The 18,257-nt window shown below is 38.6% G+C and overlaps 1 protein-coding gene across 1 annotated transcript; it reads right to left on the reverse strand.

Annotated features, from left to right (window-relative positions):
* Positions 1-2,311: 2,311 nt before the first annotated feature.
* slc2a15b (solute carrier family 2 member 15b) lies at positions 2,312-17,661 on the reverse strand. The gene is made up of 12 exons (XM_062440807.1): positions 17,617-17,661; positions 15,736-15,834; positions 11,907-12,067; positions 11,692-11,816; positions 11,356-11,501; positions 10,643-10,775; positions 9,855-10,042; positions 7,303-7,413; positions 6,466-6,567; positions 5,641-5,716; positions 4,210-4,337; positions 2,312-2,539 (listed from the first exon to the last, which is right to left on the reverse strand). Exons 1-12 carry the CDS (start codon positions 17,659-17,661, stop codon positions 2,312-2,314), a joined length of 1,542 nt encoding a protein of 513 aa, XP_062296791.1.
* Between the last annotated feature and the right edge of the window lie 596 nt (positions 17,662-18,257).

The raw sequence follows: 18,257 nt of genomic DNA on the forward strand, positions 1-18,257 counted from the left end.
CTCAACATGTCTCATTTACATGTTGAGGACTGAGAACTGCAGTTTTTCAATAACTGTTGTAGTTTTATTGGCTCTGGGAAAATGGTTTGTTGCTAGTACTACAGAGATGCAAGACATCTAAAACTATGTTTTCTTTCTTTCTTAAGGATGTCAAAAGATCACATGCTGTCTGTTCACATGTTATCAGACTCAGATCAGAAGTCATCCCTATTACAGTATTCATAAGTTCATCAAGTCCATTAGAAATACCTCTCCAATGAACTGTTTGAGCTGATTAAATCCATGTATTAACATTAACAACTGAAAACTTAATTTGTTATTGTAGAAAAAAACTCTTTATTATTAACATTTGTAGCTATAAACTTGATAGCTTATTAGAACATGAAAAAGCCATTAGCATTAAAGAATGGATTCATAACTGCATTATTACAAAGCAGGAAATTAAAACACCAGCCAGAGGAATGTTTCACAATTTGCGAACCCAAAATTAACTCTAATAAATTGCTTATCAGTTATCACTGATCTATAAAGCATGAGTCAATTCCTGGTTAAAATCTCACAAGCTCAATGGAGTAGCTGATTTGTTGCTTTCAATCATATCATGTGATCGTCATCAGTAGATGAGGTTTGTCTGGTTGTCAATGAATTGCAGATGTTCAAATTTCCATTTTTCTGAGCACTTCAATGACTTTGTGTCTATGTTCGAATGAAATCTCTAATTCCACAATAACTGAGTCATTTCCATTTGCTGATGAAGATCATGTAATATGACTGAAAGATCAAGAACAGTTACTAAATTAACCTTGTAGTGAGACTTCTTTGAGCACTGAACCTCAGCAATAAATAATGTATAAACAGTAGATGAAGCCAGTAGCTACAACTTATAAACCCTTTATAAAGAGTGCATCATTAGACAGTGGTACCCTTACACAAATGTGATTGTTACCTTTCAGCCTTCAACTAGTTTCATTCTTACGATTTGGAATAAAAAATCCTGCCATATGGATATTTGTGCTTTAATTAGAAGTTTTGACTGTTATTTAGCTATTTTTTATTATATTATGGTTTTTGGTGAGAGGCAATAAAACCGGATTATTTTTACATAGATTTATAGTTTCTATACGTGTAGTTATCAGGCGTCATCACAGCTAAATAAACACTGGCCCTGAAAGAAATGTAACTATCAGTAACACTATGAATTGCACTATTTGTTAGTACAGTGGAGTAAGACTTGGAAGCCATTTGTGTATTTGTTTGTGTTTATGTGGCCTGATTAGCAGAATAGTCTACAGCTCAAAACAGCATAAGAACGAAAAAATGTTTAAGTTCAAACACAAAATGTATATTTTTTAACAGTCATAATTTTATTCCATAGTTCTCGCTGTCACTGACTACTCCATATATTATACAAACAAGTCGTGTAAAACATACAGCAGTTAAAACAATGACTTTGATGAGATATATTGTTATATAGATAAGAATTATATATTATAACTCATTACATATGTGCATACCTTTGGACAAGACATGAAATGACTACTACAGTAGCCACAATATCCAGCTCTCTTGTGTAAAAAGAGACACAAAATCACAAACTGAGTGAAAAGACGCATAGGACCAAAAGAACACACAAAAACTCAAGTTCTTGGTCAAGACGTTCACCTGACCTGAACAGTGTAACATATGGTAACAGTTAATATTATATTATTCACATGATGTCTTCAGATCAGAGAAATGGCTTTTATACCTTTCTTCAGTGGAGGCGTTATTGCTGTGTCACTCAATAAATACACTACATTCACTTTGTATTGAACAACAAAACAAAGACAATCAAAGCTGAATATGAACAAAAACGTCATCATTGGATGTTTTCAACAGAAAAAAAAGTGAGGCTAATGAGATTAAAACTTCTGAAAGCACTGTGAGAAATCAACTCGGCTCCCGTAAAAATGCTGTAAGATGCAGAGAAACAGATTAAAATGTCACTGATGGTTGATTTGAAACGCATTGCTTCTATCTTAGACACTGCACAGATGCTACACTTCGACTTTTAACCACTGTAGAAACTCAGTTTTCATTGTGTGTTTGTAAAAGGTTACAACTGTCCAAACAGACAAGCACATATTTCATTTTGTGTGTGTTTGCAAGCACATGTCTGGTCTTCTGTAGTTTTCACATGAAGCAGCAGATCACCTCGTGGCCCCAGTTCTCTCTCTTTCACCCCTGCAACGTTTACTTTAGTCATCACAGACAAAGAGGACACACTCAGAGAAGAAACCGCCATTTACGTGTACGTCCGCTGCCTCTATCCTTATTTTTCGCCATGGTGGTCAGTGGTTCCATAACCGTTCATCATAGCCAATTTCAGATGACCATTGGGAGTTAACTCTTCTTCAAGGATTTTGTTCTTGGCGGCAAACATCTGACTAATCTCCACAAAGGTCTTGTTCCTGGTCTCAGGGATGATGACGATGGTGTAGATGGCCACTCCAAAGCAGATCACAGAGAAGATCAGGTAACAGTAAGGACCCATGGTTATCTGAGGTGGGAAGACACACAGTGAAACTTCTAATAAACGAAATACAATGTCAAGAAAATCAGAACAGTATTTGTTTTCTTTTATAAAGTAGGCTGCCAAAGGAAAGAAGAAGGGGACAAATAAAAATGGATGTCATGCAATAAAGTTGGAGCCACACTGTCGTAGTTCATAGAACGTTTCTACAATCCAATTCAAATGAACATGAAATTGATCCAAAACATGGCAAGAGAAGTATAGGTTTTGCACACTAGATTAGATTAGATTATATAAATAGTTGGGTTGAAAAGCAGAAGCTTGGAATGACTGAAATAATTTTTTGGTGACTTGTGAGCAGAAGGACAAGCGCAACACACAACGCTTATGTATCATATAATATAAATCACCTCTAACTTTGATTGTGGTGGCAAATCTGTTAGTATTTAAACATCCAGCAGACACTGAGTAACATAAGCACTCATTTGGAGTGGTGTTTCTGGCCATCTCATATTAATTATCCTTTATCTCTGTTTTGGTCTCCACCAGCGTCTGAAGGAAATACCTGGCTCTTTAGCTGTTAAAAGTTCCCAAGCTAAATGCTAACTTTGCTTGCCTGGCAGGCAGTGTAAAATTATGCTGTTGACAGCAGTGAGGGTGTTGAAAGTTGCAGGTCATAAAACCAAAACAATGACTGAAAGACGCTAAAATGCCTTGTTGAGCTGAGGGGAACTGCAGTTGGGTGGTATCAGTCTGTGGGTTTGTCACTACGAATGACCACATTCACGTCACATTTAGGCATCTAGGTCATTGTTAATATTAAAATATGAATTAGTGCAGTTTTATAGAGAAAGAAGAATTCTGGTGGGAACCATCAGCTACAAAATATAACAAATTAAGGAGAGAACATTTACTTTTTCATTGTTTTACTTGTTCACTATAATACAATTTTCAGATGTGATGACTGGTATCAAATTCTTCTTGTTACTTCAGTACAGATATGGTCCTGGATGTGTTTAGCCTAGCTTAGCACAAAGAGTGAAGGCAAAGGGAAACTGCTAGCTTAGCACCAAGTGAAAAAACAACAAACACTGAGGCTGTACTAGGTTTTACATTTTCTGTGCGATCTAAACAGAAAAGAATACAAATCATCCCACTTCTTTTGGGTCTTTAATTTCAGACGTATACATAGTCAGTGGCTCTCTGACCTGTCAGATCAGAATTAATGTAAGTTTATGTCACTATCCAAGGGACAGATCAGTGTCATCTTTACTTTCTGTCTGTCAGACTAGAACAGCACCCAAGACAATGAGGGACAGCAAGGTTGTTAATTTAATTGGTATTTGGAGAGTCACTTCTACTCAAACTAGACTGAACAGCCTATATCATAATAGCCCTGTCTGACTGTAAGTGGAGCCACAACAGATCCTGGATGTATTGTCAAAATAAAATCATATTCCTCAATGCCAACTAGGCCTGGAGATCCAAATAAACAAAACCTTAGCTCGTTTGTAATACTGACAGAATTCTGGCCAATAAACTCAGGCACCCATGAGATGAGCACATACATTTTTGGTCATTTCAGGAACTAGATTTGCAAGCCAACAATTGCACACGTGCACACTAAATGACCTCGGAGCATTTGAGTTGCACTTCATGTGAACACAACTGATAGTAGAATATGAGTTTTCTCTGACCTCTAGGAAGGGGAAGACAAAGCCGATGGTGAAGTTGGACAGCCAGTTGAGGCAACCGGCCACAGTGTAGGCCGCCGGTCGGTGCGACTGTTTAAATAGCTCCGCAGTGATCAGGAAGGGCACACCAGCTGCAAAGGACAGTAAAAAGGACATATGTAAATTATTTTAAAAAAACACAAGATTCTCCGTCAGTCATGGCTCGTTCAAAGATCAGTTCATCTATTGGTCTAATCTAACAAGACATTCTGTCAAGCTGTAATAACACAAATGATATAATTTATCCACTCAGTATAACTATGAATCTATTGAGTGTTGTGAAACTAACATCAGCATCCTTATTTTTCAATTAGTTTATCAATATTCCCACTCCGGATGGAACATGATATAACAAATGATAAACATTCCTCGATCCCCAATGCTATTATATTACATTCAGTTTTCTGCATGTGCTTTGGTACGTGTTCAGTATTACTCAGCCATCAAAGGTTGACAAAAGAGGAAGATGTTTGTGGACTTGGCAAAACTTCAACTTCTGAACCACTAGAAGCAGAATAGCTTAGCAAGGACTTCTGCAATTCATTAGTTTGATGAGTAGAATCCATGAGATTGTGTCTTAGCTTGAAACACATAATTCATCATTGTTAGAAGTGAAAGCTATGAAGTAGAAATATGCATTAGTAAGAGCTCTAATGACAAGCTTTCCGAATGATGTCCTCATTATCTGTGCATGATAATTGCATAGAGGAAGGTTTAATATTGTCAAACCAATAACGAGACCATAATTTGTCAACATCTGCGGTATGTATGGGGGGCGTCATTGTGCATGCAAGGTTTCGTCTGAAGAAAAACCGAATTCATTACGGTGAGCTGATGAACAATGAGCCATTAAAAGTCTAATTGCAGCAACAGAAATCCTCATCCGCGTGCTGAGGTGCAGATTTTGCAGGCTTGACGAATGACGTTACGTAAACCAGATTCCTTCTAATTCATCATCCTCGCAGGTCCACTCAACGTGGCTCCCGACGTTGTAAACTATTGCCTCTTAATTCACTTCACTCAACACATCCAGTGCACAAATGGCTGTGGGAATGGATGTAGTGTGGCAGTTATGATTTCCTAATTTACAAGACTAATGAAATACAATATCTCTTCACAGTCAGAGGATGAGTAGGGACGGATGGTTGCTGGTTTTCAGGTTTGGGGCCTGTTGTTGTAAAAGCATCCAGCAGGGAGCAGTGTTACCTTTCACACAGAAGAGCTCAAATCTAGTAGTGTGTGTGTGTGTGTGTGTGTGTGTGAAGGCTAGACAGGTTGAAATAAAAGTGTTTTCAAGTGAGACACAGAGAGGGTTAATCAACCTGAATTTCTTCCAGTGTGATATCATGATGTTGCATCATGTGTTCTCTGGGTGTGTTTTCATGCTGTGTTTACCTGGACCTATGCAGAAGCCAGCAATGATCCCAACAACGCAGCCCACACTGATGTAGCGCATGAAGGACAGCTCCGCCTGTGATTGGTCAAGCACAAGTCATGAGTCTGAAGTCACGAGTTGTAAACATTAGTTAAGAATTTTCATGGTCGTTCACAATTATCAATGTTTCTATATTTAATCATTTTTGATCATATGTAACGAATAAAGACATGACTACTGACATTCAGCTCCATAATTACACTCTTATTTGTAGCGTTATTCAGAAGTAAAGAGGGGTTTTCCAAACTTCACCAAGCTCTCACTACTGTTTACTAAAAATTACTTTTTTTACTTTTTAATTAATAATGTGGTTAATATTTTTACTTATATCTTTATAAATGTAGATAATGAAAAAGACTTAAGATAGAGATATTTTCATTGTCTTTTAATTGTTCGGTCCATGAAATATCCAAAAATGGTGAAAAATTGTGAAAAATGTCAATCACTATCATAACCGCAAATGTCTTTTGTCCTGACCAACAGTCCAAAACCCAAAGATTAGTTTATTATCACAGACAACTAAATAAAGCAGAAAATATTCACACTTGGGAAGCTGAAATGACAACATTTAGATTTTCTCTTCTTAAAAATGACTGTCAGTTTGCGATAATTTTCTGTTGACCAACTAATTGTTAATTAAAACTAACTTAAATTAGACTTAGATTTTATGTAGATCGGATAATGATCTTAACTGCATTAAAAACCACATGCCCTACAGCATGCTACAGTGTGCAAGTTCATGAATTAAGCCATAAATTGCCAGCAGGATGTTTAGGAAACTGTACCTGATAGAGGACAGACACAGTTATCCCAGCACAGCAGAATCCCATGAAGAGGAAGCCACCAACCATCAGAGATTTCCTGCCCAGACGCTCGATAGTAAAACACTGCAAGATGACAGAGAGGCAGGACCTGCTGTTATTGGCTGGCGACATGAGGCATCATTCAGACCTGAGAACCTGTTTATCTTCTTAATCCTCCAATTATTATTATTAGACTGTTTGTTTGCTTACTGCTGCATGAAACACCACAAACAAAAAGCCTTTTGGCTAAATCTGTCACATTTACATCATTATGATGTTAATTAATGTGTACTGCCCCTGATAAATAAATATATTCAAATAAATGTTTGGCATATTACTATAATTTAAATAAAAGATAAACTATTTTGACTTTACTTAAACATTATACATTAAAAATCAATCTTTGAAGAATTAAATGAGCATCAAGTGTGAAAATAACCATTATCTCATTTTATGATTATGATTATATTTATAGCTTTATATTTTTACAGTTCTGAGACTAACTATTCAGTATATTAAACAAGTCGAGGAATAGACAGTAAAATAAAAAAAACAATTAAAAAAAGATCAAACTCAACAGTTAATTTCGTCTGTTTTTTTTTAAAGCCATCAGAAAAAGAAAAAAAATTCTGACATGAAACAGCACATCTCACATTTGCTTTGTATTTTTATTTAACTTCGATTACTAAACTATCAGATAACCTGTAATTCTAATCCTGTCATTTAAGCACAACATAGACGGTAATATATACATTATATATAATATTGTGTATTGTGTGTATTTTATATAGTGTTTTAAGTGTGATGATGTCTACTCACCCCCAGCATCCCAGAGATGACCTCAATAGCACCAGTTCCCACTGTTGTGTACTGAATATGAGGTTCTGGGATTCCTGCGTTCTTAAATATGTCATTTGTGTAAAACCAGATCTGAAATTGACAGTGACAGGAAGTTGATGAATATATTACATGTGTTGGACCACAGACACATACAGATCCACACTCATAGACAGATGCTTTGAAACTCTGAGTTTGTCTTTCTTTCTTTCTTTTCCACCATAAGGAGCCCAAAAGTCGCTCTGCTTATTTGGTGTTTCCACGTGATTCATCATAGCGATCATTATCATCAAGCCGACCATCACTCATGCATTTGAGGTATGGCGTTTCATCAGTATGGACTTCTGACAAGTGCTCCCCTTGAAATTAATTTGTGTATTCTCATTAATCACACTTTGCTGATGCAACATCCATCATTGATGAGGTGTGGACAAGATCGTGATCGGTGCAGTTAAATGCTGTCTTGTTGATTTAGTAACCATATGTGTAGAGATTCATCACCATTCCAGCCTACAAGTATGCATACACACACATGCCTGTATTATATTAAAACATACACCAGTACCAACCAATTGAAGAAGAGTTGGTGCCAGATATATTGTTTCGAAACACATTGTATTAAAAAACTATAAAATAATGGGCTATAGCTCTTCCTCCCTAAACTTACATCCACACTGGTAACTTTCTGGAAAGGAAGTGTAGCCTGAAACTGTTTTTCTCTTTTCATATTTCATTTTTCATTAGTCCCCTATCCATCTCTATATTTTAGTTAAGTTTTGCAGTGGCCACAGAGTGTATGGAACATATTTTCCCTTCGAGCAGATGCATGGTGCCCTCAAGGTGCCAGAGGGAGGCACCTGGAGGGTACTGTACATCTGCTTGAACCAACTCAGCTGAATCCTGTAAACTCAAAGAATCAGCAAGTCAACTCTACAATCTTCCTGGATCATTGAGCTAATTCTCCCGTCACACTGAGTGAGCTGTGTTATGCTGTGATACTTATGGGGAAGGCCTTAGTCTTAGAGGTCTTAGAAGTCCAGTAATCGTGCATTAGGTAGATCCCATGATATATATTAATATATTGATGACGTGGCATCTTTGTTGTGTAAGACTTAAAACTTGAGGATAAAAAAGGTGTGATGACCAGACGGAGACACTAGTTTGAGTGTTCATTAATGACCCTGCTGTGAAATACGTTCTTCACCGCATTCATGTTGAAAATGTTTGATTCTACAATTAATTAAATCGACAATGATATCAAGACTTCAACTGATTTCGTTTTGTGGTTCATCGCTCTGTGTTTTTGACATAGTGTTTTTGACAAAAAAGGGCATATTCAGTGTCATAGTGACGTTATCATGGCTACTGTTTCACTGCAAATCAGGCCCAATGGACTCCTGCTTCTCGTTTGGGTATGCTGTGAACATACCCTGCCTCTGACCGTATCACGTTCCACTATAGACTGCTATGGTTTGCATTAGAAGTGAACGTAAAGGACAACATCTTCTGCAAAGAGTGCAGATATATCACTCTTGACAGTGACCTCTACTCTGCCTCAATAAACTGTCTTTAAGAAGAAGAGAGGGGACCGGGTGCAACCTTATCAGTTCACAGCTGACATGAGTGAGCTTGACTTCATCCAAAATGAGGAACAAACCTATCTCTGTATGTGATTCAAAGTGCCTGTAGCATTAGAAACCAATAAAAAAGTAACAACTGTTCCACTCATGCGCCTCCACCCTTTTGCCTGATCCCAATTTTTTTAAAAGAACTCTGAAAACATGTAATCTATTTTTTTTGGCTGGACACAACCTCAAACAGCTACTGTTTCATGGAGTCACTCAGCTGTAGATTGATCAACTGGAGAAGGTGTAGAATAAATAAATCTGTCAAATATGCACATTCCCATTGTAACTCATTGTAACTGTTTTCTCTGTCAAAGAATCAGATACTTCATTGTTTCTTGCTCATCTTTTAACTTGTTCATTTTATTGCTATCAGTGCCAGAGACATTAGAACAACATGCACATTATAAATTTAAACTCTCTTTAAAAATCACATTTTGTGTTTTGTATGACAGATTTATAGCACACTGAGATTACATGTTGGTTCCTCTGCATGTTTGAAGCCTCCCTGTGTTCCTGCCAGGAACAGCTGGGACCATGGCACTCAGAGGGGGGTACCCCTGCTGGGAGATGGTGCTAACATGTGAGCCAGCATGCCTAGAGCTTCCATCCACATGGAGCAATGAGTACAACAATGTGTTTGTCTGTGTGCAGGATGGGTGGACCCTCCTACTGTATGTGAGGCAGCGCCAAGAGAGAAGACCAGGAGATAATGAGGCGTGGTCCTGTTGCCCCCTGCTTAGTCACTCAGTGACTGCATGTGGGACCGTGATGTATGGACAGGAGGGAGTACAGATGGGAGAAGCACAGCTGGGAACTCTCATATAATAACTGTGCTGTCATTTTGAATGTGTGAAGTGTGTGCACACACAAAAAAGCCGAAAATGCAACAATGCATTTCCCACTCACCGCATCAATGCCAGACAGCTGCATGCCGATGTTGACCACCACAATGGTGATGACCTGCCAGCGAACACAGCGGTCCATGAGCAGGCCACGGACAGAGATAGTCTGGACGGAGGACAGAGAACGTTGCTCCTCCTGCATCTCCTCAACCTCCGCCTGGATGTTTCCTTTAGTACGGTACCACTTCAGGGCTGGGGGACAGAGACAGGGTGCACAGAAAGAAAGGCTTTTACTTATCTATAAGACAAACAAAAACTCACATTAAAGAAGAAAGAAATAAAGCTTTGATATCAAATTTTTGAAACAGAGTAATGTTGATAGGTCCAGTCATCACTGCAGATTCCTACAGCAAAGAAACGTCATGTAATCAATGAACCTGTGCCAAAGAAATTTCTCGCCACAACCCACACTACTATTGTATTAACTGACAGATTTTAGCAACTGAAAATCATATTCTTTGAGTTTTCAAATGGCTAACATGACTCAGGTTTGGCTGTAAAGCAGATACACAATGTTGAATTCAACATATAAAGTTGGAGCTTTAATCCAAGTGTAAAACATGTAAAGTACATTGTAACATGTGCAGTAAGTCAATTAATTTAAATGAGGAGCTGAGCTGCACATTTGTTACATTAATGGCAGAGATGGGATTTTATGTGATGGTCTTTGAGAGATGATAATTTTAAAGAAGAATTGTAGGTTGTTAAGGGAAGTGATGAGTTCTTTACATCATGTAATGAAATATCTTTAAAAATGTATAAGTGAAGAAAATTAGGAATCCACTTTCTTACCTGCAATAGTGGCGTGAACGTTTCCCTTCTCTATCAACAGGTACCGTGGACTTTCTGGAAACCATGGCAACAGCATCAGCTGGATTGTGGTAGGAAACACCACCAGGGACAGGAGCAGAGGCCAGTACTCTTCCTGTGTGTGTAAAACACAACATTTAACACATACAGTGTAGAGTGTATTTATAGAGAGAATACCAGATTATATACAGCAGCTTTCACTAGTCCACATATCATCTCTGATAAGTATATCATCTAAAAAAAGGATGTTAAAGCCTCTCCAGATGGGGTGAATGGAAAAGCAGAGAGTAATTATGTCTTGGCAGACTAAAATCTTTGAAGTGGTCTTTTTTTTTTAGCTTCATTTTTCTTTGCAGCTGTTCCACACATTAGCATTCCTGCCTCCTCTCTATCAGACGTAAGTGTGGGCAGATGGAAAGAACATTGCCTGATCCAGATCATACAGGAGGTAGAAATATGAAGGAGGAAAAGAAGAGCTGAAGGCCAGCTAAACATGTTACACTCAGGACTAGACAGAAGATACCTGAACACATGTCTGTCCCTAAAAATCCCTACCAGGATTTCATCTTAAATCAAAAATCTGGACTGTCAAGTATTGATTAAGTAATTGAGGATAAACCACTTATGCATTTGAGCGTTTATAACGACATGACGGGGTCGACCTGTGTGGAGGTTTAATGACATGATGTCAGTACCTTTCCCAGGGTTTCATGGAGCCCCAGGATCTGAGCGATGAAGACCCCGAGACAAATGTGGATGCTGGGAACAAGACCCAGGAAACCTCGCAGGTTCTTCGGAGCGATCTCACCGAGGTACATCGGCACAACGCTGAGAGAGATACCTGTTGGGGGAAAAAAAGAGAAATTACCACAATTATCGGTTAAAAAATTGATTAAAAACACACTCACTATAGTAAATAAAAAACAGCTAAAACGTCCCTTTTTACATTTATAATGCTTATAATTTCAGTTTTACTTTGAGGATGAGGCACTGGGATTCATTTCAGCCATTTAGGAATCATTCAGGCCTACCTGAGTGTACTCCTGTGATGAAGCGTCCAATGATGACCATTGCTGGCAACCTGCATGCCCTGCTGAAGCCCATAAGAGCTCCTCCTATAAACACCAGCACAGCCGATCTCACCAGCGTCCCTTTCCTGTTTTAGACATGCAGAATAAGATGTTAGTAACTATCAGAAACCGACATATGTTAGATATACAAAAAAAAAATCTGTACACACACTAACCTTCCATATTTGGTAACGAGTCTGCCTACTAGCAGGGCCCCGGTCATCCCACCAATAGCAAAGACCGACACGGTGAGGGAGTACAAGACAGTAAGGAGCTCCTCATCTGGAGCCCAGTCGTAAGTTTCTATCATCGTTTCATTGTAGAAGTCTTTAATGTACTGGTGGGAGAAGAAGTGCGTTTATTACCAAAAAAATTACAATTAAAACAACATGTATATATAAAATTGCCTTTCCCAACCAAGAAAGAAATTATTATTGAAGATTTAATCCCTATACTCTTGGGCCATACTGTCCATCACTCCAGTAGACCCGGAGCATGAAAATGGTGGCCATGAAATTTGACATCACCACCTCATTAAGTATTTCCCACAGTGCTACATGTCTAAATGTCTACATTAGTCTTGCCGTTTCTGCAGCGCTGGCTGAACACTGCGCTGGGGGATGGGACGAAGGGCTGTTTTAAGCAGCGTGAGAGACAGCCATCTTCACGCACCTTACTCATGTGATTTTAGACTAGACAGGAAGTCCAGCGAGCACCCACGGTCAAAGCCAAAAGGAATTTGATGGGAAAGAGGCCATGAATTGCATGCTTGATAAAAACGAGAGTGCTTCTGCTCGTGGTGTGACAAAAATATATTGCAAGAGCCGACATCATTCTTCAGCAGAGATCCTGTATTCCTGGTGAATCCATTACATAAACCATCATTTTGCTCAAGAGATACAATTTCTTCATCTTCCATATGGGAAATTTAATTTGTGTCCAATGTGTCACAAGATTATCACCATTTCCAATGCGTCTGATAACCAGCATTGTATAAACTGGCTAGATAAAAACTGATTCAATTACATTTTTAAAATCTTTATTAATATTGTGTCTACAGGCTAAAGAATATCTGAAAATGAGGATCAATGTAAAAACATCATCACTGCCACAACTGTTCCACTCCTTCCATGGGAATGCCCCTTTGCTGCAAATGCGCCAAACAGACAAGCACCAAACAGAGCCCTATTGTAAGTTAAAATACCACAAAGACACAAGTACTGTACCACAAAGAAACTGTGCGTTAGCTTGCTCCAGAGTCGTATGATCTTTCTTCTCTTTGACTATTTTATAGTTGAGCCATGAGTCGAAGCCATGACTTGCCTCGGAGCCCAAGATAAATTTCCCGGTGGTACTAGAAAAGTATATATTATCTTAACTTATCTTATCGTATGTCACACTCTTTTTATTATTTATTAGTTCTCTGTGCAATACTCTGTATGTGGTTTTGTACCATTACCCACAATTATTCCCTTGATTTATTAATTTAGTGATTTTCATAATAGTATTTATTTTAGGATTGATCTGGATGTGATTGTAATTGTCATCTTTCTGTTTCTCACTTATCAATTGGCAACAAGCCTCTTTGCGGCTTTTGGTGATCTTAGTTGACAGGAGGTTTACAGCTAGTAGTGAACAATTCAAAAGACATCTTACTGCCCTCTCTGTTAAAGCAAACTTACTGCATTTGAATTCCTGTCTCATTGTACCGACTGATGTCCGACTTTGGCTGAGCCTGTGTCACATGATGTCAAGACCAATTTAAATGTCTCCAGAAGAAGAAAGGCTCAGAGAATACATGCCAAACTGGCTAATAAATAAGTTGCTCATTATTGACATGGCCTTGACTTTTGTTCTGCTTAGCTCGCTGAATCCTGCTTCCTTCCTTCAACCTTCAAGTCAAAATCAAATTACAAGGCCAATACATTCTTATTAAGGCTTATGGATACATAATGATTTTTTAAAAAGTGCAATACACATTATTGCTTCTCCAACACTAAATCAGTCTGAAATAATCAGTCCAGGGAGTCTGTGACAAGTTTAGCTGTCGGATAATATAATCTAATGACTGAGACACATGAAGGCAGACTGTTAGTTCGTAATGTGTCCTTTTAAAACAAAAACTTTTTTTTTCTCAACTCAACACTAACCGAACCTTCCGCCACACATAAATTTGATCTTGAGCACACTGGTGTAACTGATGTCAGATGACACACAGCAACCAAAGGGCAATGAAGTCACATGGACCATGGTTAAAGGTTTGACCTCACCAAATTAGCAACAACTTTGTATGTGTGTAACACTGAGCAATGGGCTGTAATTGAAAGAGGAAATACAACACAGGTCAGAACTGTTTCAGCCGGTGATACCAAGTAAAGTTACCCAGTTTCATGAAATCTTACAAGTGACATAGAGAAGGGTTAAGTAGTGCATGCGGCTGTTTATCAGAGGAAGAGTGTGATATCTTGCGAAATTGTTCACTTTCTTGCCAAGAGTAAGAAAATTGAAACTTGTCTCATACTTTTCTGTTAAGTATCTAAAACTGAGAGATGGTGAGCTTTTAGTGGAGAATGGGAAACAGCTAGCCTGGCTCTCTCGTTTTTTTTGTCCATACACTAACAGAAACAACACACTAACAATGACAATGTGTGGTTTTATGTGCTCTAAGTATTTCTTCCCATATAAACAGTGAAAAAGGTTTTCCTCGTTGTAATCACTCCTCCTGTTCATACTGACTATTATAAGATTCCCTTCAAATGTGCTTTCAATGTAAATGTAGGAGGCCAAAATCCACAGTGTGTCCACACAATCATTTTGTGCAAAAATGTATTTAAAAGAAGATGTGAAGCTTAGATGAGGCTTCAGCAGTCTGAGTTAGTCATATCAAGTGGATATATGCCACATTTACAGCCTTTTTAGCATCAAATTCCCTCTTTGTGTTTCCTTTGACAGTGTTTACCTATTGAGCTTTGGCAGAAGTATAGTAACAAAAAGAGGGACTTTGGCACTAAAAAGATCATAATGTTGAAAGCTATCTACTTGATTTGACTCATTTGGACGGCTGAAGCTTCACATTAGCAGCTTTTAAATACATGTTTGCACAGAGGAATGACTGTGAATTTTTTCTCCATTGCTTATATTGTAAGTTCATTATGAAGGGATCTCCTAATAGTCAATGTATGAACAGAAGGCGTGATCATGGCAAAAAAACAGTTTCAATGTTTGAACAATTTATTAAACAGGTTTTTTTATGTCCTTTATTGAACAGGTTGCCCTCTGCAATAAGTGCTTCTCCAAAAATGTCAACAGTTCCTTCAAAGGTATTATGTGTAAAATGTTATATCCCCCCACAGTGGTAGTGTAAAAACTAGACATAATGCCAATGCCATAAATCACAAAAAATGTTCCATGCAGTTTTAGCGTCTTGATATTGTTCATATATCTCAATCGAACAGAGTAAAATATCAAAATAGAAATGAAAACCTAAAAAAAGGTCATGTCAGTTCTCCTTCAGTGAAAGAAAATGACCCTTCATGTGTAGGCCCAATCCAACTAAGTCCATCCATGTAACCCTCTCTTAAGTATACAGCACACTAGCATGAGATGTGACTTCTGACAGCTCACGTGCTTCCATGCAGGGTGGTCCATGGTCAAACAGGAATGACTCACAGCTTAGTCACTGTACCATGGCAAATGAAACATCGAAGGGACAGAACGGAGCACATGATGGAAAAAAAAAATGTCAGAACATCGATGACACGGTGAGACAAACAGCAGCTTCTACATTTGATACACGAGCCTGCATGACTCCATATTATAATTTTTTTTTAATCAGAACCTCATTATGCACTGACGTTCAACTTTTGGAAGATCAAACGTCATCCATCATCGTCCCCGGTGTTCATACATACTGGGAATTTTTAAGTTTAGTGTTCATGTCCATGATGACGACAGCAATGAGATTGAGAATGATGATGATGTTGTTGATGTGACAGTGACACAAACCTGTGCAGGAGAGTTGACGACAGCCAAATTGAAGCCATAGAGCATAGAACTGCCGAACGATGCCAGGATAGCCACCGCCAGCAGTGACTTGGTGAGATGCTGAAGAAAAGATGAGGCGAAAAACAAGTGAGATACTGAGACAAAACTACACAGTAAAATCTCCCGGAGGTGTGAAAGCAACATTTAAAGTAATGTAAGAAAAACAGCTCTATAGTTATAAGAAGTTTTTTAAAAAGTAATAATAAATCGTCCAATTTAAGGGTATGAGAACAAAGGTTTACATGCCTGCCTTTAACTGTAACTGTGATGTAATACCGCTCAGGACAAAATAAGCAGCTTTTTGAGATCTACAGAAAATAGCTTATGTAAAAAGGTCTGAGCTGGATATTCATAAAATTCTTGGTTCCTTTCAGTTATTTCATGGCAACCTAACCAGTTGGAAAGTTCGAAAACATTTTCTCATTCAAGTGAATGGGAAAGTGTGTCTAAACTTTTGACTGGTATTCTCCAAAAATGGGAAAGTATGCACTAATGAGAAGATTTAAAACAAACTCCATTTTTCACTCTATTTTCCTAGATTTTTGTGCAGCCTGTGCAAAGATTAGCACATCATGTGTGAGTATTTACCAGCATCATAATTAGGGTATATGTTACATGTGAGTCTGTGATCTTTGGACTTTGCTGCAGCACTGTGCAGGCACTGAGCAGCACGAGACTGAACCAGAAGACATGAAACAAACTGGACACATTCCAGATGCAGCTAGCCTGCTGGGGTTGATCAGTTTTGGGAGAAGCACTTTGAATTAGTTGAACAGATCAACTCAGTTACAAAGGAGCGCCAGCAGCTCCACTTTTCAGGCATTAGCCGAGCTCCAGTAGCACTTGAAGGGCAGTGGTGGAATTTGCTGTTACACACACATGTTAAGAAAAGTCATATGATGTCCACTTTGTTTTGGAGAGGGACGGGTACTGTATTTTCATTAGGAACAGCCTGCAGTTACCCTCTTGGCTGCCATTCTAAATTCCAGCACACTGAGCTTAGCTGACCTCAGTTAGAAGGTCAGTGAGATTATAATTTGGATGGAAGATGGGGGAAAATGGCAGTTGTGTAAATGATCATACAAATATCCCATCAATAATACACCAAAGCACATTGTGAGCTGACTGAAGTGAAAATACAGGATATTTGGTTGTTTAGCACCAAGGGTGAGCAGACAGAGCAGCAACCCTCCGCTCTGACTGAACAATAACAGCACAGATGCCTTAAAGAAACTTAATTTAGCCGGTAATGGCCTGATGGAGAGAGTTAGACGACTACACGTGAAAATAGCTGGTAGCAGACAATGCAGACCAGTCAGGATTCAATTTAGGATGATTAACTGTCAGATGTGCAGCTCTTCACATGTTACACCACTCTGGCCAAAGCTCTGGCAACTATGTTTAAGACTTTTACTTACTAGTTGAGTTGGTTTTTTTAAGCCTTTTTCTTCTTGTTTTTTAAAGGAAGACACCATTTAAGTTAAGTCCCAAGCTGGCTTGGATGTTTGGTAAATTGGGCCATCTTTACTCAAGTCTCACTGTGACCAGGAGGCACCAAAAATGTTTCATTAAGCATCCACAGGCAGCATTACAACATTTAGATACTGATGATGATGAGTTCAAATACATTGTCACTTATTGATGAGTGATGTCTGTAAAAAATAAACATGACAGTTCTTGATGGAGACAATAAAGTCTGAGGATCATTTGAATTCAAATCTTTAGTTATTTTTCTAATGTCAGATTGATGCTGATATAAGAAATAAAAAGTGCTCATGTGATATCTTTGATGGACTAACCCAATAACTGTCCACATTTTTAAAGAGTTCATTCAACACTTACCGCGCTGATTTTGGCATCGTTTTCCAGTAACAGTTCCTCCGCCATTTAAGTCATGAATAATAATTACTCCCAATGTGTGATCAGCTTGTTTGAGATGAGTAACAGCTGATCTGCACAACTTTTCAAAACTCCTCGCCTCTCATCCCTGTTTGTAGTTTCCTGCCATGCTCGCGCGCAGGGGGAGGAGGCGCGCGGCGCTGAGGGGCGGAATGAACAAACCTGTCAAAATCCCAAACTCTCCAATCACCGGAGCGCGTCACGGAACAGGTCCATCCCAGCCGTGAATCGTTTGTCCCGGTCCATCAGCGATCACATGAGCCAACTGGCTGACTGTAGAGACACTTGTTATTAAATAGCGTATGACTAACTGTATCCACGGGCGATTCTACGATTGGTAAACATTAGGGGCTTGGCTCAGGCCCAGGGGCACCTTCAGGGGCACCTTCCCCCAGGATAGGAGGGAGGGTGGAATTTGAGAACCTGACTGTGTAAATTAAGACTATAAATGGTATTTTGCACATTTTGCATCAGCTACATCTAGCCTACATGTCATTTTTCTACAAATGGATATTGATTGTTTTTTTTCATGTTGCAAAAATGTTCTAAATCTATGCTAACATCTGCTGCACTGTTGCTCATTT

This window comes from Scomber scombrus, chromosome 2 (genome assembly GCF_963691925.1).
Source record: "Scomber scombrus chromosome 2, fScoSco1.1, whole genome shotgun sequence".
Classification (NCBI taxonomy): domain Eukaryota; kingdom Metazoa; phylum Chordata; class Actinopteri; order Scombriformes; family Scombridae; genus Scomber; species Scomber scombrus.

Excerpts from the sequence above, each read along its gene's own strand:
- slc2a15b (XM_062440807.1), bottom strand. The coding sequence starts at position 17,661 with ATGGCGGAGGAACTGTTACTGGAAAACGATGCCAAAATCAGCGCG. Across the intron at positions 11,817-11,906 it reads CTCGTTACCAAATATGGAAG|GAAAGGGACGCTGGTGAGAT; the intron begins GTTAGTGTGTGT and ends TGTCTAAAACAG. Across the intron at positions 7,414-9,854 it reads AGCTGTCTGGCATTGATGCG|ATCTGGTTTTACACAAATGA; the intron begins GTGAGTGGGAAA and ends TGTCAATTTCAG.